The sequence below is a fragment of the Oncorhynchus gorbuscha genome, linkage group LG09, assembly GCF_021184085.1.
Source record: "Oncorhynchus gorbuscha isolate QuinsamMale2020 ecotype Even-year linkage group LG09, OgorEven_v1.0, whole genome shotgun sequence".
NCBI lineage: Eukaryota > Metazoa > Chordata > Actinopteri > Salmoniformes > Salmonidae > Oncorhynchus > Oncorhynchus gorbuscha.
The window spans coordinates 45,424,702-45,449,151 of NC_060181.1; the positions used below are offsets into that span (position 1 = coordinate 45,424,702).

The window sequence follows — 24,450 nt, forward strand, 5'->3', positions numbered from 1 at the left end:
ATAACGTTACTAGATCCCGAGGCCCATTTGTCGTGCCACTCATCCACCGCCGCCAACTCATGTTTCAGCATTATAATGCACAGCCCCATGTCACAAAAATCTGTACACAATTCTTTGAAGCTGAAAATGTCCCAGTTCTTCCATGGACTGCATACTCACCAGACACCCATTTAACATGTTTGGGATGCTCTGGATCAATGTGTATGACAGCGTGTTCCAGTTCCTGCCAATATCCAGCAACTTCACACAGCCATTGAAGAGGAGTGGGATAACATTCCACAGGCCACAATCAACAGCCTGATCCACTATGAAAAGGAGATGGGACCACCATTTGCCTCATGCAGCACAACAGACTGGTTTTCTGATCCATGCCTCTACATTTTTTAAGGTATCTGTGACCAACGCATACGTTTTCTGTAGACATAGATTAGGGCCTAATAAATGTATATCAATTGACCAATTTCCTTATATGAACTAATGCAGAAAAATCTTTGAAATTGTTGCGTTTGTATTTTTGTTCAGTATATATTAGATATGTAGTGTTTACTGATGTGTGCATGCAGGGCTCATCTAGGAAAGAGACCATGGTTTCAGCATGACTCCTTGCTTAAATAAAAGGTCATTAAAAAAAAACTAATCGTAATCGCCAACAATACCCTGTGCATATTTCAGAAATTGGACGCATACGACTGATCTGATGGTAAATTCCACCAGTTCTTTCCATAGCTGCAGACATGTGCCTATTCCATATAGTTCACTACTTTATGGGCCCTGGTCAAAAGAAGTGCACTTTATAGGGAATAGACTGCCATTTGTACCTAGCGTCATAATAACAACATAATGAGGCCAGATCATGCACCCCCAAAGTATGAAAGCCCAGAATTGTTTTTACTAGTAAAATGCAGCACAAGCTCAGTAATTGGACACTACTGTAACTTTCTTTTTCATGGACTGCTCCTGTACTGGTCTGAGATTGTTTATTTATATATATATATATATATATATATATATATATATATATATATATATATATATATATATATATATATATATATATATATATATATATATATATATATATAGAGGTAAATTCTTGTGCTGTGCTATAGCAACCTAATTGTAGGCCACAGTTTTTACATCCACAGTTTTTACAATGGGCCTAGTCTAGTTACCTATGCGGTTTTACGTCGGATTTCTATCTTATTTTCTCCACACAATTGATTACTGTGACAGGAAAACAATCACATTGTATCTAAGTAAAAGCTGCCCTTTTTTATTGCGATGTTTATATTAAAAGTACTCACATTCTAGATGATGTCAGTCAGAGTTTGAGCCTTGGTTATTGAACAACATCTCGAACAGGAACAAGATTCCCTAGGAGTGCACACCAAACTTTCTACTTGCATAATTATCTCTGAATAAAGCATCGTTTTGATTCAGCTTAAATTGTGCTTGTATTCTGTTTGTGGTGTGAGAGAAAGACCGATGAAATGAGTGCATATGGGAGCGTAATCAAGGCACTTGAGTGGCAAAAGGCATGTGAATGTAAGCGGGAATGGATGGCTGGTGTTAGTGAGCCATTACAAGAATCTACAGTGAATTCAGAAAGTATACATACCCTTTGACTTTATCCACATCTTATGTTGCAGCCCAATTCTAAAATTGATTAAATCCCCCCATACATGCATGCATGCATACATACAGTTGAAGTCAGAAGTTTACATACACCTTAGCCAAATATATTTAAACTCAGTTTTTCACAATTCCTGGCATTTTAATCCTAGTAAAAATTCCCTGTCTTAGGTCAGTTAGGATCACCACTTTAAGAATGTGAAATGTCAGAATAAATAGTAGAGAATGATTTTTTTCAGCTTTTATTTATTCTCAGTGGGTCAAAAGTTAACATACACATTTTCTACAGGATTGAGGTCAGGGCTTTGTGATGGCCACTCCAATACCTTGACTTTGTTCTCCTTAAAGCCATTTTGACGCCTTTGGAAGTATGCTTGGGAAAATTGTCCATTTGGAAGACCCATTTGCGACCAAACTTCCTGACTGATGTCTTGAGATTTTGCTTCAATATATCCACATAATTTTCCCTAATCATGTTGCCATCTATTTTGTGAATTGAACCACTCCCTCCTGCAGCAAAGCACCCCCACAACATGATGCTGCCACCCCTGTGCTGGATGTTTTTCTTTGGCTTGCAAGCCTTCCCTAGAAACAGATCTATTTTTGTTTCATCAGACCAGAAGACATTTCTCCAAAAAGTATGATCTTTGTCCCCATGTGCAGTTGCAAACCGTAGTCTGGCTTTTTTATGGCGGTTCTGGAGCAGTGGCTTCTTCCTTGCTGAGCGGCCTTTCAGGTTAGTTCGATATAGGACTTGTTTTACTGTGGATATAGATACTTTTGTACCCGTTTCCACCTGTATCTTCACAAGGTCCTTTGCTGCTGTTCTGGGATTGATTTGCACTTTTCGCACCAAAGTACGTACATTTCTAGGAGACAGAACACGTCTCCTTCCTGAGCAGTATGATGGCTGCATGGTCCCATGGTGTTTATACTTGCGTACTACTGTTTGTACAGATGAACGTGGTACCTTCAAGCATTTGAAAATTGCTGCCAAGGATGAACCACACTTGTGGAGGTCCACAAATTCTTTCTGAGGTCTTGGCTGATTTCTTTTTCCCATGTCAAAAAAAGAGGCACTGAGTTTTAAGATAGGCGTTGAAATACATCCACAGGTACACCTCCAAATGGCGTTAATTAGCCTATCAGAAGCTTCTAAAGCCATGCAATAATTTTCTGGAATTTTCCAAGCTGTCTAAAGGCACTGTCAACTTAATGTATGTAAACTTCTGACCCACTGGAATTGTGAGACAGTGAATTCTAAGTGAAATAATCTGTCTGTAAACAGTTGTTGGAAAAATTGTGTCATGCACAAATTATATGTCCTAACCGACTTGCCAAAATTATAGTTTGTTAACAAGAAATGTGTGGAGTGGTTGAAATAATAGTTTTAATGACTCCAACCTAAGTGTATGTAAACTTCCGACTTAAACTGTACACACACACACACACTACCCGTAAAAACGACAAAACAAAAACAGGTTGACATTTTTGCAAATGTATTAAAAATAAACTGAAAGATCACATTAAAATAAGTATTCAGAGCATTTACACAGTACTTTGTTTAACACCTTTGGCAGCAATTACAGCCGATTCTTATTGGGTATGACGCTTCAAGCTTGGCACACCTGTATTTTGGGGAGTTTCTCCCATTCTTCTCTGCCGATCCTCTCAAGCATGGTCAGGTTGGATGGGGAGCGTCACTGCACAGCTACTTTCAGGTCTCTCCAGAGATCTTCGATCGGGTTCAAGTCCGGGCTCTTGCTGGGCCACTCAAGTACATTGAGACTCGTTCCGAAGCCACTCCTGCGTGGTCTTTCCCTCGAGCCTGACGAGTCCCCCAGTTCCTGCCGCTGAAAAACATCCACACAGCACAATGCTGGCACCACCACCATGCTTTACCCTGGGGATGGTGCCAATGTTTCCTTCAGACGAAACACTTGGCATTTCAGGCCAAAGAGTTCAATCTTGGTTTCATCAAACCAGAGAATCTTGTTTCTCATTGTCAAGAGTCCTTTAGGTGCCTTTTGACAAATTCCAAGTGTGCAGTCATGTGCATTTTACTGATAGTGGCTTCTGTCTGGCTACTCTACCATAAAGACCTGATTGGTGGAGTGTGGCAAAGATGGGAGAACCTTCCAGAAGGGCAACCATCTCCACAGAGGAACTCTGGAGCTCTGTCAGGTTCTTGGTCACATCCCTGACCAAGGCCCTTCTCCTCCGATTGCTTAGTTTGGCCGGGCAGCCAGCTCTAGGAAGAGTCTTGGTGGTTGCACACATCTTTCATTTAAGAATGATGGAGGCCACAGGGGACAGCCAATGCTGCAGAATTCTTTGACAATCCTGTCTCGGAGCCCTACGGACAATTCCTTCAACCTCATGGCTTGGTTTTTGCCCTGAAATGCACTGTCAACTGTGGGACCTTATATAGACAGGTGTGTGCCTTTCCAAATCATGTCCAATCAATTGAATTTACCACAGGTGGACTCCAAGTTGTAGAAACATCTCAAGGATGCTCAATGGAAACAGGAAGCACCTGAGCTCAATTTCAAATATAATTCTGTATGTGCAAACATTATGGAGTACTGTGTGGATTCAAGAAATTTTTTTATTTAATCCATTTCAGAATGAGGCTTTAACATAACAATGTGGAAAAAGTCAAGGGGTCTGAATACTTTCCGAAGGCACCGTATCTTGGGAGAAAGACCAGTTTAAATGTTTGAATGGGGCCATGTGTCCCTGCCAACTACTTCAGTCCAGCGCACAAAGGGGGAAAGAAAAAGGAATCTAATTGAAAGGCATTTATTTAACCTCTCTAGGGTAGGGGGCAGCATTCTGAATTTTGGATGAAAAGCATGATGAAATTAAACGGCCTGCTACTCGGGCCCAGAAGATATGATATGCATATAACTAGTAGATTTTGATAAAAAACACAAAAGTTTGCAAAATTGTTAAAATAGTGTCTGTGAGTATAACAGAACTGATTTAGCAGGCGAAAACCTGAGAAAAATTGTAGTTTTTTGTTTTGTTTTGTAGATTTCTATTCAATTCCATTACAGTATCCATTGACTTAGGACTCCATTTTCAGTTCCTACATTACTTCCGGCGCCGACAGAGATGGCCGCCTCGCTTCGCGTTCCTAGGAAACTATGCAGTTTTTTGTTTTTTACGTGTTATTTCTTACATTAGTACCCCAGCTCATCTTAGGTTTCATTACATACAGTCGAGAAGAACTACTGAATATAAGATCAGCGTCAACTCACCATCAGTACGACCAAGAATATGTTTTCCGCGACGCGGATCCTGTGTTCTGCCTTACAAACAGGTCAACGGAATGGATCGCATGCAGCGACCCCCCCAAAAAACGACTTCGTAAAAGAGGGAAACGTAGCGGTCTTCTGGTCAGACTCAGGACACGGGCACATCGCGCACCACTACCTAGCATTCTTCTTGCCAATGTCCAGTCTCTTGACAACAAGGTTGATGAAATCCGAGCAAGGGTAGCATTCCAGAGGGACATCAGAGACTGTAACGTCCTATGCTTCACCGAAACATGGCTCACTGGGAAGACGCTATCCGGGGCGGTGCAGCCAACGGGTTTCTCCACGCATCGCGCCGACAGAAACAAACATCTTTCTGGTAAGAAGAGTGGCGGGGGCGTATGCCTCATGACTAACGAGACATGGTGTGATGAAAGAAACATACAGGAACTCAAATCCTTCTGTTCACCCGATTTAGAATTCCTCACAATCAAATGTAGACCGCATTATCTACCAAGAGAATTCTCTTCGATTATAATTACAGCCGTATATACCCCCCCCCCCCCAAGCAGACACATCGATGGCTCTGAACAAACTCTATTTAACTCTTTGCAAACTGGAAACCATTTATCCGGAGGCTGCATTCATTGTAGCTGGGGATTTTAACAAAGCTAATCTGAAAACAAGACTCCCTAAATTTTATCAGCATATCGATTGCGCAACCAGGAGTGGTAAAACCTTGGATCATTGTTACTCTAACTTCCGCGACGCATATAAGGCCCTGCCCCGCCCCCCTTTCGGAAAAGCTGACCACGACTCCATTTTGTTGATCCCTGCCTACAGACAGAAACTTAAAAAAGAGGCTCCCACGCTGAGGTCTGTCCAACGCTGGTCCGACCAAGCTGACTCCACACTCCAAGACTGCTTCCATCACGTGGACTGGGACATGTTTCGTATTGCGTCAGATAAAAATATTGACGAATACGCTGATTCGGTGTGCGAGTTCATTAGAACGTGCGTTGAAGATGTCGTTCCCATAGCAACGATAAAAACATTCCCTAACCAGAAACCGTGGATTGATGGCAGCATTTGCGTGAAACTGAAAGCGTGAACCACTGCTTTTAATCAGGGCAAGGTGTCTGGTAACATGACCGAATATAAACAATGCAGCTATTCCCTCCGCAAGGCTATTAAACAAGCTAAGCGTCAGTACAGAGACAAAGTAGAATCTCAATTCAACGGCTCAGACACAAGAGGCATGTGGCAGGGTCTACAGTCAATCACGGACTACAAGAAGAAACCCAGCCCAGTCACGGACCAGGATGTCTTGCTCCCAGGCAGATTAAATAACTTTTTTTGCCCGCTTTGAGGACAATACAGTGCCACTGACACGGCCTGCAACGAAAACATGCGGTCTTCTCCTTCACTGCAGCCGAGGTGAGTAAGACATTTAAACGTGTTAACCCTCGCAAGGCTGCAGGCCCAGACGGCATCCCCAGCCGCGCCCTCAGGGCATGCGCAGACCAACTGGCCGGTGTGTTTACGGACATATTCAATCAATCCCTATACCAGTCTGCTGTTCCCACATGCTTCAAGAGGGCCACCATTGTTCCTGTTCTCGACCCCGCCCTGGGCAACTGGGTACTGGATTTCCTGACGGGCCGCCCCCAGGTGGTGAGGGTAGGCAACAACATCTCCTCCCCGCTGATCCTCAACACGGGGGGCCCCACAAGGGTGCGTTCTGAGCCCTCTCCTGTACTCCCTGTTCACCCACGACTGCGTGGCCACGCACGCCTCCAACTCAATCAACAAGTTTGCGGACGGCACAACAGTGGTAGGCTTGATTACCAACAACGACGAGACGGCCTACAGAGAGGAGGTGAGGGCCCTCGGAGTGTGGTGTCAGGAAAATAACCTCACACTCAACGTCAACAAAACTAAGGAGATGATTGTGGACTTCAGGAAACAGCAGAGGGAACACCCCCCTATCCACATCGATGGAACAGTAGTGGAGAGGGTAGCACAAGTTTTAAGTTCCTCGGCATACACATCACAGACAAACTGAATTGGTCCACTCACACTGACAGCGTCGTGAAGAAGGCGCAGCAGCGCCTCTTCAACCTCAGGAGGCTGAAGAAATTCGGCTTGTCACCAAAAGCACTCAAACTTCTACAGATGCACAATCGAGAGCATCCTGGCGGGCTGTATCACCGCCTGGTACGGCAACTGCTCCGCCCACAACCGTAAGGCTCTCCAGAGGGTAGTGAGGTCTGCACAACGCATCACCGGGGGCAAACTACCTGCCCTCCAGGACACCTACACCACCCGATGTTACAGGAAGGCCATAAAGATCATCAAGGACATCAACCACCCGAGCCACTGCCTGTTCACCCCGCTATCATCCAGAAGGCGAGGTCAGTACAGGTGCATCAAAGCTGGGACCGAGAGACTGAAAAACAGCTTCTATCTCAAGGCCATCAGACTGTTAAACAGCCACCACTAACATTGAGTGGCTGCTGCCAACACACTGTCATTGACACTGACCCAACTCCAACCACTTTAATAATGGGAATTGATGGGAAATGATGTAAATATATCACTAGCCACTTTAAACAATGCTACCTTATATAATGTTACTTACCCTACATTATTCATCTCATATGCATACGTATATACTGTACTCTATATCATCGACTGCATCCTTATGTAATACATGTATCACTAGCCACTTTATTTACTTTGTCTACATACTCATCTCATATGTATATACTGTACTCGATACCATCTACTGTATGCTGCCCTGTACCATCACTCATTCATATATCCTTATGTACATATTCTTTATCCCTTTACACTGTGTATAAGACAGTAGTTTTGGAATTGTTAGTTAGACTACTTGTTGGTTATCACTGCATTGTCGGAACTAGAAGCACAAGCATTTCGCTACACTCGCATTAACATCTGCTAACCATGTGTATGTGACAAATAAAATTTGATTTGATTTGATTATGCCTTCCACTAGATGTCAAGTCTTTAGAAATCGTTTCAGGCTTGTATTCTTATAAATGAGGGAGTAAGACCAGTCTGAACGAGTGGACCCTAACGTGACGCAGAGTTTTTTCAGGCGCATGTGTATTTCTAGTTTACCTTTTATATTGGAGACGTTATTGTCCGGTGGAAATATTATAGATCATTTAGGCTAAAAAACAACCTGAGGATTGAATATAAACATCGTTTGACATGTTTCTATGAACTTTACGGAAACAATTTTGATTTTTTTTCTGATTGTTTTGACTGAGTTTGAGCCTGTGGATTACTGAAGAAAACCTCAGTTTTGTTAGCGCGTTTTTGGATATAAAGAGACTTCATTGAACAAAAGGAACATTTATTGAGTAAATGAATGTCTTCTGATTACCACCAAGATCATCAACGGTAAGGGATTAATTTTATCTCTATTTCTGAGTTTTGTAACACTTCTGCTTGGCTGGTTACTGTTTGTAATAATTTGTCAACTGGGCTATGTTCTGGGCTAGGTATGCTTTTGCCGAAAAGCATTTTATAAATATGACTCTGGTTTGTTTAACAAGAAGTTAATCTTTAAACCTATGTAAAATATGTTTTGTTTTCTGAATTTTTATAATGAGCATTTCTGTAATTGAATTTGGCGCTCTGCAACCTCACTGGATGTTGGCCAGATGGGACGCTAGCGTCCCACATACCCTAGAGGTTAAGTGTTAAATCGCCACAAAAAATAGTCATATAAATCCTGACTTCCGATCTATAACCGAGTTGATGTCTGATGTATGCAGGTGTGAGCCACCATGTGGGGGGGGGGGGGGGGGGGGAGATTCACCACTTATTTCAAGCTACAAAGCAAAGGTGGTGAAATACAAGTAATTCAATGCACGAAAGGTGTTGTGTGCCACTAAAAACATACGTTTGGTGGGTTTGTATCTAGTGAGAGTGGGAACATTACCACAGGCATTTAACGTCTGAGTAATTTATATAAGATAGACAAAAAAAATAGGAGCTGTGTCTAGTGACATGCATGTCATGTAAACCTAGCTAGCTTGAAGCAAGGCAGAAGCAGTGTTACTTTTAAAATCAGCAGAATTCAGAAATATTGCTGAGAAAACGACATCACTGTGTGGGTAATTCAAAGACCCGAGCCAGCTGGTTGTCATCGATAACAGATCAGGTATGAATAACCTAAACATGTTTTACGGTTTGGACGGAATGGGCCGCCGAAAATGTATGTGAGTCAAGCTGCTGAACTAGCTCGCCGTTGATCATTTAGAAAATGACAACTTTCAAGCAACCCAAAGCCATCGGCTATGTAGCTATTTTCTAATACAGGCATTTGTTTGATTACCCAGCTAAGGAAGCTAGCTAGCTATAAATGCTGCCTGCATAAAATGTTTTGGTCTTTAATTTATTTTTAATCTATAATGCTAGCAAGATGTCCAGTTTCCAATCTGCCTGCCTGTCCACTGCACGCAAACAGCTAGACATTATTTAAGTCGAAGTTGGATGTTAGTAGTGCTGTAGCAAAGGATCTATTATCCAACCGTTTGTGAATACATTTAATCTTAAAAATATATAATCTTAATATCAAACAAAAACACAGGTAAATGAATGGGCTAGCCAACATTGATGCTTTCTTTACCCTTTGTGGTTGTTAAGGTTACCCCTTGGAATACAATCTCTGCATCCTTGCGGAAATCTAATTAACAATACAAAAATCCCCATCAAAAGCAGTCTGTTTAAGCATCCGCCGATATCACACTTCGGCATCTGCGGTGCAAGGTGGCAGAGTTAGAGCGGTGTTTGACAGACCATTACACATCCCGTAAAACCAGTCTTCTCACAAAAACATTGGTTTTGGATGCACACTAATATGTCTCCTCTGTGGAAAGCTGAGACTCTCACGATGGTGTTCAGTTTTAGGATGCCCACAAGCCTCACGACTCGTCTGAAGGTCCCCGGTATCAGTAAATATATATATTTTTTAAAGGAATGGAAGTATATGGAGATACTGTAGTTTAGTGCCTAAAATAAGAGAATAAGTACATGTAATAAAAAAAACTAAAACATTCCCTGATCTTTCTTACATCTCTCAGATAAAGGATTGAAACTTCTGCACAAACTTCCTTTACATTTTGGGGGGGACTATGTTATTCACTGCCTTTCTTTGACCATCTTAAAACAATTAAATATGTAGCTTACAACCCACCCCTTTCCAGATTTTCATACCTTTTTTGTACCATACTGGGGTATACTGTATTACCGGAAGTGCACACAAGGGGCACTATTTGAAAAATACAATAGATCGCTGAATAGATCCTGTCGCTGAACCAGACAGGACTGGCAAAAAGTGCTCTTCACTGACGAGTCACAGTTTTGTCTCACCAGGGGTGATGGTCAGATTCGCATATATCGAAGGAATGAGCGTTACACCGAGGCCTGTACTCTGGAGTGGGATCGATTTGGAGGTGGAGGGTCCATCATGGTCTGGGGCGGTGAGTCACAGCATCTGAGCTTGTTGTCATAGCAAGCAATCTCAATGCTCTGTGTTACAGGGAAGACATCCACCTCCCTCATTTGGTACCCTTCCTGCAGGCTCATCCTAACATGACCCTCCAGCATGACAATGCCACCAGCCATACTGCTTGTTCTGTGTGTGATTTCCTGCAAGGAAGGAATGTCAGTGTTCTGCTATGGCCAGCGAAGAGCCCGGATCTCAACTCCATCGAGCACGTCTGGGACCTGTGGATGGAGGGTGAACCTGTGGATTAAGGGCTAGGGCCATTCCCCCCAGAAATGTCCGGGACCTCGCAGGTGCCTTGGTGGAAGAGTGGGGGTAACATCTCACAGCAAGAACAGGCAAATCTGGTGCAGTCCATGAGGAGGAGATGCACTGTAGTACTTACTGCAGCTGGTGGCCACACCAGATTGTTGCTTTTAATTTTGACCTCCCTTTTGTTCATGGACACATTATTCAATTTCTGTTGAACTTGTTCAGTGTATGTCTCAGTTGTGTAAATCTTTGTATGAACATAAGATTCAACAAGTTTACTGAAAATAAATGCATTTGATAGTGAGAGGATGTTAATTTTTTGCTGAGTTTATGTTCTGTGGAGGAGGAAAAAAAAGTTGAGTTCCAATATTAGGATAACCGTTGTGATTGGAGGAGAGAGGTGGGGGTTATCGAATTAGGAACAACTCCTATGTTCTCCTAGAGCTCATTAATGATATAACGTTCATATTTGAAGATGGCAGAAAAGCCCGTCTTTGGCAATGACAAGGAGTGGCAAGGAGTGGTATGTTAGCTAAAAAGACTGGTACCCAGGTTAGAATGTCTGCTGTAACCAAGAAGCTTGATCTTGACATCTAGCCACTTAGGCAAACCAAATGCAAAGCTGGAGACCTGAGGTGGATCTAAATTATAATGACATCATAGATTTCGTATAGTTATAAGCACACAACCCTGCAGCCCCCAGGTGCCCCCAATCCCCCCCAAAAACATAGTTGAAACAGTTTTGAAAATCAGTCACTATTTCGAAATACCCCAGTGTACAGTATATCGCCCAAACCTACTAGCCATAAAAGTGGATGATGTATTCAGCAGGAAACAATACAACTTGGATCAATATTTTGCATGGTTCTTACTTTTCTTTTTAAGGTAATGTTCCTCAACTATCTCAAGTTTTTCAGCTGATTATTACCTTGCAATAACAAGATACAATCCAAAAAACATAAGCCTATGTGTCTTAAGCCAAAAAAGGACTGATAACTCAGTGTGCATTTGGCAAGTTACCTTTGGTGCAAAACAACATGGTTAAGACTATTTTAGCAAAAAATGCAATTATCTTTTAAATAAAATAAAAGGGGAACAAGAACAGGACATACAAATCAGCAAAAACAAATACATCCATGTGCCAAGTTCTGAAGATTGAGAAAAGATAAGTTGAAGAGGTGCCTGAGCTGCAAGAGCTGAATGTTGTGCAAAAGCCGGGTACATCCTGTTGTCCTGGATGGAAGATAAGGTGGCAAGGATTAAAAATATATGTCTCTCTCTCTCTCCCCCCACACACACACACACACACTTCAATATATCCCGTATCCCTTTTATAGCCACAGTTATTTGATAGACATAAGGAAGATGGTAATCGAGTCAGCTTACCATCTGAGGAATTGACCATATTCCTTACACCCATCTGACCATTTCAGATCCACGTTAGGGGTGACCTAAAATATTAGCCATTTTCACTGGCATGTCAGACATACAGTGCATTCAGAAAGTATTCAGACTCCTTTACTTTTTCCAAATATTGTTACGTTATTCTTATTTTCTAAAAATGGATTAAATAAAAAATCCTCAATCCACACACACACACACACACACACACACACACACACACACACACACACACACACACACACACACACACACACACACACACACACACACACACACACACACACACACACACACACACACACACACACAACATTTTTGCAAATGTATAAAAATACATTCTTATTTACACAAGTATTCAGACAATTTGCTATGAGACACAAAATTGAGCTCAGATGATCAATGGAACAGGATGCATCTCATCCTTGAGATGATATGAAATAATAATCTCAAGGATAATATAATAATATAAGGATAATATGAAATAACACTTAATAACAAAACTAAGTGTTAAATCAAAATACATTTTATTTGAGATTCAAAGTAGCCACACTTTGTCTTGATGACAGCTTTGCATTCTCTCAACCAACTTCATGAGGTAGTCACCTGGAATGCATTTCAATTAACAGGTGTGCCTTATTAAGTTAAATATTGGAATTTATTTCATACTTAATGTGTTTGAGCAAGTCAGTTGTGTTATGACAAGGTAGGGTTGGTGTACAGAAGACAGCCCTATTTAGTAAGACCAAAGTCCTTACTTTGGCAAGAACAGCTCAAATGAGCAAAGATAAACGACAGTCCTTAAGACATGAAGGTAAGTCAATACAGAACATGCAAAGAACTTTGGAAGTGCAGCTGCAAAAACCATCAAGCGCTATTATGGAACTGGCTCATGAGGGCCGCCACAGGAAAGGAAGAGCCAGAGTTACCTCCGAAAACAATAGTAGGCTTGATTTCAAACAATTACAAGACAGCCTACAGGAAGGAAGTGAGGGCCCTAGGAGTGTGGTGCCAGAAAAATAACCTCTCACTCAACATCAACAAAAGAAGCTGATCGTTGACTTGAGGAAACAGCAGAGGGAGCACCCCCCTATCCACATCGACAGGAGCGCAGTGGATAAGGTGGAAAGCTTCTAGTTTCCGGTGTATACATCACCGACAAACTGAAATGCTCCACCCACACAGACAGCGTGGTGAAGAAGGCGCAACAGCTCCTCTTCAACCTCAGGAGGCTGAAGAAATTTGGCTTGACACCTAAAACCCTCAAACTTTTACTGATGCACAATTGAGAGCATCCTGTCAGGCTGTATCACCAAACGCTTCACTGGGGCAAACTAACTGCCCTCCAGGACACCTAAAGCCCCTGATGTCACAGGAAAGCGAAAAAGATTATCAAGGACAACAACCACCCGAGCCACTGCCTGTTCACCCCGCTAACATCCAGAAGGAAAAGTCAGTACAAGTGCATCAAATCTGGGTCATAGAGACTGAAAAACAGTGTTTATCTCAAGGCCATCAGACTTTTAAACAGCCATCACCAGTCCAGAGGGGCTGCTGCCCCATACACAGACTTGAAATCACTGGCCACTTTAATAGTAGAACACCAATAAGTTTGACATATTTTGTATTACTCATCTCATGTATATACTGTATTCTATTCTGCTGTATCTTAGTCTATGCTGCTCTGACACTGCTCATCTAAAGGTTTTTATATATTCTTAATTCCAATCCTTCAGATTTGTGTGTTTTGTTAGATATTACTGTACTGTTGGAGCTAGAAACACAAGCATTTCACTACAACCGCAGTAACATCTGCTATACACGTATGTTGCCAATAAAATTTGATTTGATTTGCAGAGGATAAGTTCATTAGAGTTAACAGCCTCAGAAAATGCAGCCCAAATAAACACATCAGAGTTCAAGTAACTAACAACTCAACATCAACTGTTCAGAGGAGACTGCCTGAATCAGACCTTCATGGTTTAATTGCTGCAAAGAAACGACCGCTAAAATACACCAATAAGGAGAAGAGACTTGCTGGGCCAAGAAACAAGAGCAATGGATGTTAGACCGGTGGAAATTTGTCTTTTGGTCTGGACTTCAAATTTGAGATTTTTGGTTTGAACCACCGTGTCTTTGAGAGAAGCAGTGTAGATGAACGGATGATCTTCGCATGTGTGGTTCCCACCGTGAAGCGTGGAAGTGGTGGTGTGATGGTGCTTAGCTGGTGACACTGTCAGGGATTTAAAAAAAATTCAAAGCACACTGAACCAGCATGGCTGTCACAGGATTCTGCAGCGATAGCGCAAACCAGATGGGATGGTGTAAGTGTGACTATAATTTGTTTTTCAACAGGACAATGACAACACACCCCCAAGGGTGTGTAAGGGCTATTTGACCAAGGAGAGTGATGGAGTGCTGCATCAGATGACCTGGCCTCCACAATCACCTGACCTCAACTAAATTGAGATGGTTTGGAATGAGTTGGACCACAGAGTGAAGGAAAAGCAGCCAACAAGTGCTCAGCATATGTGGGAACACCTTCAAGACTATTGGAAAAGCATTCCTCATGAAGCTATTTGAGAATGCCAAGAGTGTGCAAAGTTGTCATGAAGGCAAAGGGTGGCTACTTTAAAGAATATAAAATATACTTGTTTTGCTTAACACATGATTTCATGTGTTATTTCATAGTTTGGATGTCTTCACTATTATTCTACAATGTAGAAAATAGTAAAAATAAAGAAAACCCTTGAATGAGTAGGTGTGTCCAAACTTTGGACTGGTACTATATATAAATACAAATACACTCAGAAAAATAAAGGCAACACTAAAATAACACATCCTAGATCTGAATTAAGAAATATTCTTATTAAATAGTTTTTTCTTTACATAATTGAATGTGCTGACAACAAAATCACACAAAAATGATCAATGGAAATCAAATTTATCAACCCATGAAGGTCTGGATTTGGAGTCACACTCAAAATTAAAGTGGAAAACCCCACTACAGGCTGATCCAACATTGATGTAATGTCCTTAAAACAAGTCAAAATGAGGCTCAGTAGTGTGTGGCCTCCACGTGCCTGTATGACCTCCCTACAATGCCTGGGCATGCTCCTGATGAGGTGGCGGATGGTCTCCTGAGGGATCTCCTCCATGACCTGGACTAAAAGCATCCGCCAACTCTTGGACAGTCTGTGGTGCGTTGGTGGATGGAGCGAGACATGATGTCCCAGATGTGCTCAATTGGATTCAGGTCTGGGGAACGACCGGGCCAGTCCATAGCATCAATGCCTTCCCCTTGCAGGAACTGCTGACACATTCCAGCCACATGAGGTCTAGCATTGTCTTGCATTAGGAGGAACCCAGGGCCAACCACACCAGCATATGGTCTCACAAGGGGTCTGAGGATCTCATCTCGATACCTAATGGCAGTCAGGCTACCTCTGGCGAGCACATAGAGGGCTGTGCGGCCCCCCCCAAAGAAATGCCACCCACACCATGACTGACCCACCGCCAAACCGGTCATGCTGGAGGATATTGCAGGCAGCAGAACGTTCTCCACGGCGTCTCCAGACTCTGTCACATGCTCAGTGTGAACCTACTTTCATCTGTGAAGAGCAGAGCGCCAGTGGCGAATTTGCCAATCTTGGTGTTCTCTGGCAAATGCCATACGTCCTGCACGGTGTTGAGCTGTAAGTACAACCCCCACCTGTGGACGTCGGGCCCTCATACCACCCTCATGGAGTCTGTTTCTGACCGTTTGAGCAGACACATGCACATTTGTGGCCTGCTGGAGGTCATTTTGCAGGGATCTGACAGTGCTCCTACTTGCACAAAGGCGGAGGTAGCGGTCCTGCTGCTGGGTTGTTGCCCTCCTACGGCCTCCACCACGTCTCCTGATGTACTGGCCTGTCTCCTGGTAGCGCCTCCATGCTCTGGACACTACGCTGACAGACACACCAAACCTTCTTGCCACAGATCGCATTGATGTCCCATCCTGAATGAGCTGTACTACCTGAGCCACTTGTGTGGGTTGTAGACTCCGTCTCATGCTACCACTAGAATGAAAGCACCGCCAGCATTCAAAAGTGACCAAAACATCAGCCAGGAAGCATAGGAACTGAGAAGTAGTCTGTGGTTATCACCTGCAGAACCACTCCTTTATTGCGGGTGTCTTGCTCATTGCCTATAATTTCTACCTGTTGTCTATCCATTTGCACAACAGCATTTGAAATTTATTGTCAATCAGTGTTGCTTCGTAAGTGGACAGTTTGATTTCACAGAAGTGTGATTGACTTGGAGTTACATTGTGTTGTTTAAGTGTTCCCTTTATTTTTTTGAGCAGTGTATATACAAATAAAATACTGCTCTTTAAACAATTAAGTACTGGATCCAACTAGTCTTCTGAGGAATGACTCACCAGTTGAGGAGTTCTAGGGCTCCACCTGTTGACGGCCAGTCTCCTTCAGCCACTCCCCGCAATTGGGGTTGGTGGTGTGGAATTCTGCCACGTACAGGCTCTTGTCGATGCTGCCAGGGATAGGCTTGATGTCGGTGACCAACTGGTCCTCAATGGACTTCAGATTGAAGCGGTCTTCAGAGGTGATCAGGTTGATGGCCAGGCCCAGGTGGCCAAACCTCCCTAAGAGACAATATCACAGAGGGATGGAATGAGCATGTGGCCATGTTCTCAAAACAAAGCATTCAGAAATTACAAGAAGATAGAAAGCATTGACATAATACCAAAAGAAGCACATAAAAAGGTTTCCATACCTGATCGTCCGATGCGATGCAGGTATGTCTCAGCATTCTTGGGGAAGTCGAAGTTGATGACGACATTGACGGCCTGGATGTCAATACCTCTGGTGAAGAGATCTGTTTCAAACAGTAAACCATAAAACAGTTTAATCAACTGTACTACATACCCATGTAAAATCTGATATAACTAAACAAAATATTCAGTCAAATTCATATGCAGAATTTGCTTAGCCATTTCCTGGTTGCAAAAAGTATAAAATAGTTTGCCCAAGGCTGGTGAGACATAGCCAAAATATATCACTGTATATATATATATATATATATAAAATAAGTGATGGCATTATGTTTTTGAATGACAAAAGTTCTACATTTGTTTGATGAGTAGCCCGTGACCCTACCTCGCTTTGGATTAGAATTAAGAGCTTCTGCTAAATGACTCAAATGTAAAATAATTAGAATATAGTGGGAACTTCGAACACAATTGTTTGATATGACAACGAATTAAAATATCAGGTGGAATTATTGTGACAGGGTAGGAACCGAAGTGTTAAGTGTTTCCTAGGGGACCCTATAATCTTTAGCTACATTAAATGTTCTCTTAACTACTTCATGTAGCTAACCTATTCACACTTTGCATATTCCTCTGATTTAGCAGGCACTGTTGCACAAACATACTAATTTAGATCTACACCGTCACTGGTATTATCAGGCTGTATAGCTAGTTACGTTTGCTCTGACTCAGTATAGCCAGCTAACTAGCGATTAGCGGCTCACACGATTGAGGCCCAACTTGCTAAGAAAAGACAAACTAGCCATTTGCAGATGTAAGAAACAAACTAAGTGTAATTATAGAATACTAGTGGATTTATTATAAGAAGCAAAATGAGAACAGCAACGTTGGGATCAACAATGTTGCATGTGCTGCACTGACCATGCAGACTGAACGTAAGTGTCTCGTGGTCAAGAAACAACAAATGCGCTCCTTGAGTGACTGGGCGGGGATAGGTCTGTGTGGAAAGTGGCATACACACACAGAGAGACAGAGAGAGAGGGAGAGAGACACAGAACTCAAGTAGTGGAGAAAACAATAAAAAAGTGACACGGCATATCACTTAACCAAACATTCAAATATCGTTACAGAATGTAAAAATCGAAATACAGTATACCGCCAAGTTCACCTAATTTTGTCACGGGCTGAGAATCATTGTACCATCTGAACCGCGGTGAAATATCTTTCCGATAACAAAATAAATGTATTTTCAGCTGATGCACAAAAACTAAAGTTATATAAAAACATTTTTTTACAGGAAGCATAGAAATAGCACATGTAGACCAGATCTACCGCTTCAGACTCAATGAAAGTCACATTTCTGAGTTTGGTCGGGTCGCTCATTGGTATAAAACCACTGTGCAACTTCACATGCATCCCAATCAATGACGACTAGCGTGGGCCAATTTCTATTGTTGATTCTCAATTCTCAAAGTTCTCAAAGTTAGTTCCGGAAGTATTCTAAAGGGTGATTATTAGGTTGCATAAACATGATTAGTGCTTCCCCTTCAAATCAGTTTTAGAAAATAAATAGAGGATAGGTTGCTGCTAGGGATGTGGCAGTCACCAAATTTAGTCAGCCAGTGATTGTCACAAATAAAACTGTTGGTCTCACGGTAATTGACCGTGAATTAACACACACACACACATATTTAGCATCTCCTGGCTTCCTAAATCCATGTTATATCGCCTACAACTTCACAATAAATACATTATTTTAGACAGGTCTAAAGAAGCATATGAAAAAAATGTAGCCTATTTCTGAAGAACAGAATAGCATACTTTGAGTTGTCCTTATGTTAGGTCCTGATGTGGCTATGGGCTACATTTAGCAGACAAGATTTGCTTAGAATTATTATTAAAATAAAAAGGATATTCTCTCCACAAACGATTTGAGGGAGTGTGCGTGCACATGCGGCTATTCTGTGTTGAGCGGTTAACAAAGAAATAGGTATTCCTATATGCTTAAATTTAGAGTTATTCATGTAACTTCAGTACTACAAATGTTGGGCTATATGTTTGGATTTTTAATACATTGTAAGGCTGCATGATGCGACTAAAAAGTAGCTTGAAAGGCATGAAAGCTTTATGACATTCCTGGGAGTGTGTAAAATTATATTTTGTAATACCATATCATTTTTGTCTGTTCTCTATAGTTATGTACTTGAAAATGTATCAATCGACCAATTCAGCACATTTTGGCAGACTTGATACAAAATATTGTTTGGTATTGCAGTGCTTCATTGGATCAATCTGAAACTTTGCATTTTCGTCTAAACTGCACTATATTAAAGCCTCTCTTGCATTTGAAAGATGGGACAAAAAATAGAGAACGCATATTTTTTTATTTGTATTATCTTTTACCAGATCTAATGTGTTATATTTTCCTACATTAATTTTACATTTCCACAAACTTCCAAGCGTTTCCTTTCAAATGGTATCAAGAATATGCATATTCTTGCTTCAGGTCCCGAGCTACAGGCAGTTCGATTTGGGTATGTAATTTTAGGCGGGGAAAAAAAATATATATATATTTTTTTTATGAAAAAAAGGGTCAGATCCCTAAAGATGTTTTTTTGGCCACTTTAGTTAGGACACAAAATAATATACATGCCTAGACTACTTGAGGTATACGACTGATTATAAAAAGTCGCTAGAAACGGCACCATTTCTTATGCTGGGCATCATTTTACAAGTGATGATATGATTCACAAGTCAGACTAGTTTTTCTGGACACAATGGTGCTCCCAAATTAATATTCCAGGTCGCACAGCTAAATATTTAGGAGCATATGCCAAAATGGTCGCACTTTAGAGCCCCATGGACACGTACCAGTGCAGACAAGATTTCTGCAGAGTCCATTTCTGAAGTCGTGGAACACACGATTTCTGTACTCCTGTGAGGATTAAAAGAACACTGCATGAGAGCACTGAACACAACCTCAGAATTGCATATTTTCTCATGGCTCCCATACATTGACTAGCACAAACTCATATATTCCTCATATTTCTGTCCAAAGGTAGTCTCCTCGTTGGTCAGATTTTTCTCTTGAATGACAATAAAAACAAATCTGTTCATCATTAAATCTGGTATGGTTTGTAGACCATAATAATAAAAATCAGGAGTTGGAACCGGTTCAGGGAACAGAATCACAAATGAAAGTGATCTATACAGTTTTATTTTAAAAGCATGGGAACCGGTTAATAACATTTTACACATTCAGGGCAAGTCCCACAATAAAACAAAGCCCACTCTGTCACTCAAACGTATTCCAGTGTCTACCTGCCAGAAAATCTTTGCCAGTGTGTGCAGGCAACCTGCCCCACAGAAGCATAGTCTAGTAGCCTACTGACTTTACAAGCGTGATTCAGAAGTTAGGATGATATATTTTTAATTAAAGATTGAATGAACCTTTTCAATGCTAGTTAAGAATAATGCAGTGACCATGTTTCACATTGGATTTATTAACTACAGTAAGGTAAGACGTTTTCATTTGAATTCTGTTGCCGCTCTGCACACATAATCTTGTTACTTCGAATAACATTCAAAGTTCCTTCATAGAAGCCACTCCTTCGTAGGTATAATTCTATGGGCCTAATTCAGATACACGTCATAAGATGCCCGGCGCTTCAAGCAAAGCCTCCTCCACCCTCGCTCGACCTGGCAAATTTAAGTCGCATCCTTCACTCGTCTGTCCAATGCATGTAAATAGCTTGCCTGCTCCATAGCAAGCTGATCTATCTACACTGATTAAATTACTTCAAATGTCGAGCAAAAAAATATATACAATTTCAGAAGTTTAAAAAAGGAACAGAAAGGAAAGATAAGCCGTTACTCTTTTGGGGATTAAATGGGTTCAGAACCATATTTTGCTAGTCGGAACAGTAAAAAAAAAAAAAAAAAAAAAATTTGAAAATTATTTCGGTTTCAACCCCTGATAACGTTTTCCCTCCTTTAAAGTGGCTGCAGATTTTCCTCTTATAGGACAATAAACGTGAATCTAAATCGATGACCTGCATCATCTTGGCGTGGATGTAGAAGCAGGAGTAGCCCAGCTGGGTGATCTTCTTAGCCAGCAGCTCAACTCTCTGGGTGGAGTTACAGAAGATGATGGACTGATTGATCTGCAACTGAGAAAGGAAATGTTAAAACAATCAAACAATCAAGAGATGTACTTCATATAGCACTTTTCATTATAATGAGAATCTCAAAGCCTTAAAAAAAACAAATACAGGGTTCTGGCAGGTCTTAGGCAATGGTTTAACATGAATGTAAACACATCTGAAGTGGGTTTAAAAGATCAGTGGCTGTGGTTCCAACTTTTCCCGGACATTGCAAAGATATTGGCCTTTCGGCAAGCAAAATACATAGGTAGGCTATGCTAGTTTGTTAACACTATTTGCTTTAAAATTCACTCACTGTACACCATTCAAAACACTGTCACCTACTTTGAAACACTATCTAAATCAGGAGTCTGCAACCTTTTCTAGCATGAGAGCTACTTTTAGAAAAAAAAAGAAAAAAAGAAACCTCCAGCTACTCTTTTTCCCCTAGCCATTAAATAGGCACATTATTCTTCCCCAGGTCCTTAGTGTACAAGAGAAAGTAGTGCACTGTTCTGCCAATATACACGGTCAAATAATGGGAAATAAAACCAAGGGGGGCCCTAAAAAAAAGAAATCAGACATGTTTGATATTTACTCAAACTATACTGCTGTATTTTGTTTAAATTCATTTGTTTTTCACTCTCAATATCAATTGTTGATAGAGAAACATTGGATGTTTTGAGTCCATGTCAATGGTGAAATTACATCAGAGGACAATTTATTTACAAGGCTGGAAGAGAAATAACACATTTTGATTGAAGTGTAAATCCCCTTTAATTGCGCATCTAGCAAGTGAGGATTGTACCATCTAATGTGCTGGTCCGGCGATGGTTCTGTACTGCTGCTGTTCATTTCATGGCAAAGTGTAAAAATAACAAATAGATACAAATGATAAACTTACTCATGGTATACTTCTGCCAGGTAAGCTTACTTTGCAATTAACATTTAATTGAGAAGGTTTGGGGGAAAGTATTTCTGTCAACCGAAAAGACAGTTATCACATCAACTGGCTACAAACAGAGTGATAGACAAACGATTGGCCTAGCGTTGTCCGGGTTAGGGAGGGTTTGGCCGGTAGGGATATCCTTGTCTCATCGCGCACTAGCGACTGATGTGGCGGGCCGGGCGCAGTGCGCGCTAACCAGGTCGCCAGGTGCACAGTATTTCCTCTGACACATTGGTGCGGCTGGCTTCCGGGTTGGATGCGCGCTGTGTTAAGAAGCAGTGCAGCTTGGTTGGGTTGTGTTTCGGAGGACGCATGGCTTTTGACCTTCGTCTCTCCCGAGTCTGTGTGGGAATTGAAGCGATGAGACAAGACAGTAACTACTAACTGGATACCACGAAATTGGGGAGAAAAAGGGGGTAATTTTAATTTTTTATTTTAATTGTTGATTATTATTATTTGTGTCCTGGTCCTATAAGAGCTCACTTCCCACAAGCAGGGTTGAGACAAAAACCTCACACTCACTCTTATGTTTAACTTTTTATGGCTGGGGGGCAGTATTGAGTAGCTTGGATGAATAAGGTGCCTAAATTAAACGGCCTGCTCCTCAGTCTGTTTCTAATATATGCATGTTATTATTATTATTGGATAGAAAACACTCTAAAGTTTCTAAAACTGTTTGAATGATGTCTGTGAATATAACAGAACTCATATGGCAGGCAAAATCCTGAGTTGAAATCAAAACAGGAAGTCAGAAATCTGAGCTTTGTATGTATTCACCAGAGTCCCCAATGAAATCCCCTTGAGATATGAATGATGTTGCACTGCCTAGGGGTTCCACTAGATGTCAAACATCAATAGAAATTATAATGAGACTTCTATGATGTTGTGGGAGTGAATGATAGCAGAATCAGTCAGGTGTCTGGCAGTCAGCCATTTTCTGATCATGTTTATTCCTCATGGTAGTCACTTGCATTCCATTGCTCACGAAGACAAGAAGGAGTACTCTGGTTGGAACTTTATTGAAGCTATATGATAAAATCATCCTAATGATTGACTCTGTACTTAGTTTGAAATGTTTCTTCGACCGGTAATATTATTTTTAAAGTTTTTGTCCAATATAAACGCTGACCAGAATTAGCGTTTGGATATGTATACCAAACGCGCTAACAAAATAAAATAAGGTGTTTGGACATAAATAACAGACATTTTCGAACAAAACAAACATTTATTGTGGACCTGGGATTCCTGGGGTGCTTTCTGATGTAGATCATCAAAGGTAAGGGAATATTTATCATGTAATTTCTTGTTTATGTTGACGCCATCTTTGCGGCTGTGGTGTTTTTACTTCTGAGCGCCATCTCAGATTATTGCATGGGTTTCTTTTTCTGTAAAGTTTTTTTGAAATCTGACACAGCGGTTGCATTAAGGAGAGGTATATCTATAATTCCATGTGTATAACTTGTATTATCATCTACATTTATGATGAGTATTTCTGTTTAATGATGTGGCTATGCAAAAAAAACTGGATGTTTTTGGAACTAGTGAATGTAACGCCAATGTAAACTCAGATTTTCTGATATAAATATGAACTTTATCCAACAAAACATGCATGTATTGTGTAACATGAAGTCCTATGAGTGTCCTCTGATGAAGATTATCAAAGGTTAGTGATTAATTTCTCTATTTGTGCTTTTTCTCTCTCTCTCTTTGGCTGGTAAAATTGGCTGTGTATTTTAGTGAGTTGTTGGTGACCTAACATAATCGTTTGTGGTGCTTTCCCCGTAAATCCTATTTGAAATCGGACACTGTGGTGGGATTAACAACAAGACTACCTTGAAAACGATATAAAATACATGCATGTTTGAGGAATTTTAATTATGAGATTTGTTCTTTTGAATATGGCGCCCTGTACTTTCACTGGATGTTGTTATATCGCTCCTGGTAACGGGATCTCAGCCATAAGAAGTTAAGAAATGTATTATGGTATAGCATGTGTGTGTGTGTGGCAAGCTTACAATGATGGCAAAAAAATAACATTTGAGTGCACTGAACCTGGTGCTAGAGGGGGTACACAGCTGAAGGTTTAATGTTTGAAGGTGTACAGGACTATAAAAAGTTTGGGAACCACCGAGTTAGACAAATGTTAATAAAGGTTGCCTGTAAAGGCTCTATGGTATACTAATATGTGCCCACATTCCAGACTACATGTACATTCACATGTGTTTGTGGTGATTAGTGCCAAGACTTACCCTGGAGAAGAGTGTGTTGAGACAGTGGACCTTTTGTCTCTCAGTGACGTAGGCGTAGTACTGGGTGATGCCCTTCAGAGTCAGCTCCTCCATCAGGTTGATCTCATAGGGCTTATGCAGGTGCTTGGCCTGGAGGAGAGAGGGAAGACAGGGAGTGGGGATAGGGAAATAAAAAAAGGGAGAGTAGAGGGTTATGGAAGTGCCTGAGTAAATCAATGCTGGAATAACTACACACATGTGCGCCTGCCT

General features: G+C 41.3%; 1 protein-coding gene across 7 annotated transcripts in view; it reads right to left on the minus strand.

Annotated features, from left to right (window-relative positions):
• Window positions 1-3,347: 3,347 nt before the first annotated feature.
• The window catches only part of LOC124043703 (probable ATP-dependent RNA helicase ddx6), a 47,808-nt gene continuing 26,705 nt past the window's right edge, over window positions 3,348-24,450 (minus strand). Inside the window, exons 9-15 of one of the 7 annotated variants that reach the window (XR_006840374.1) lie at window positions 24,202-24,330; window positions 20,914-21,030; window positions 19,733-19,796; window positions 16,867-16,968; window positions 16,514-16,735; window positions 12,076-12,140; window positions 10,184-11,922 (exon numbers count right to left, since the gene is read on the minus strand). Coding sequence is in view for 5 of the 7 variants with exons in the window: in XM_046362567.1 (XP_046218523.1) it covers window positions 16,527-16,735; window positions 16,867-16,968; window positions 19,733-19,796; window positions 20,914-21,030; window positions 24,202-24,330 (621 nt within the window). In the remaining 2 variants the exon portion in view is untranslated. Of the gene's footprint in view, window positions 3,486-10,183; window positions 12,162-16,513; window positions 16,736-16,866; window positions 16,969-19,732; window positions 19,797-20,913; window positions 21,031-24,201; window positions 24,331-24,450 lie in introns of those variants that run through there. The other 6 variants (XR_006840373.1, XM_046362571.1, XM_046362567.1 and 3 more) reach the window with 6 other exon arrangements.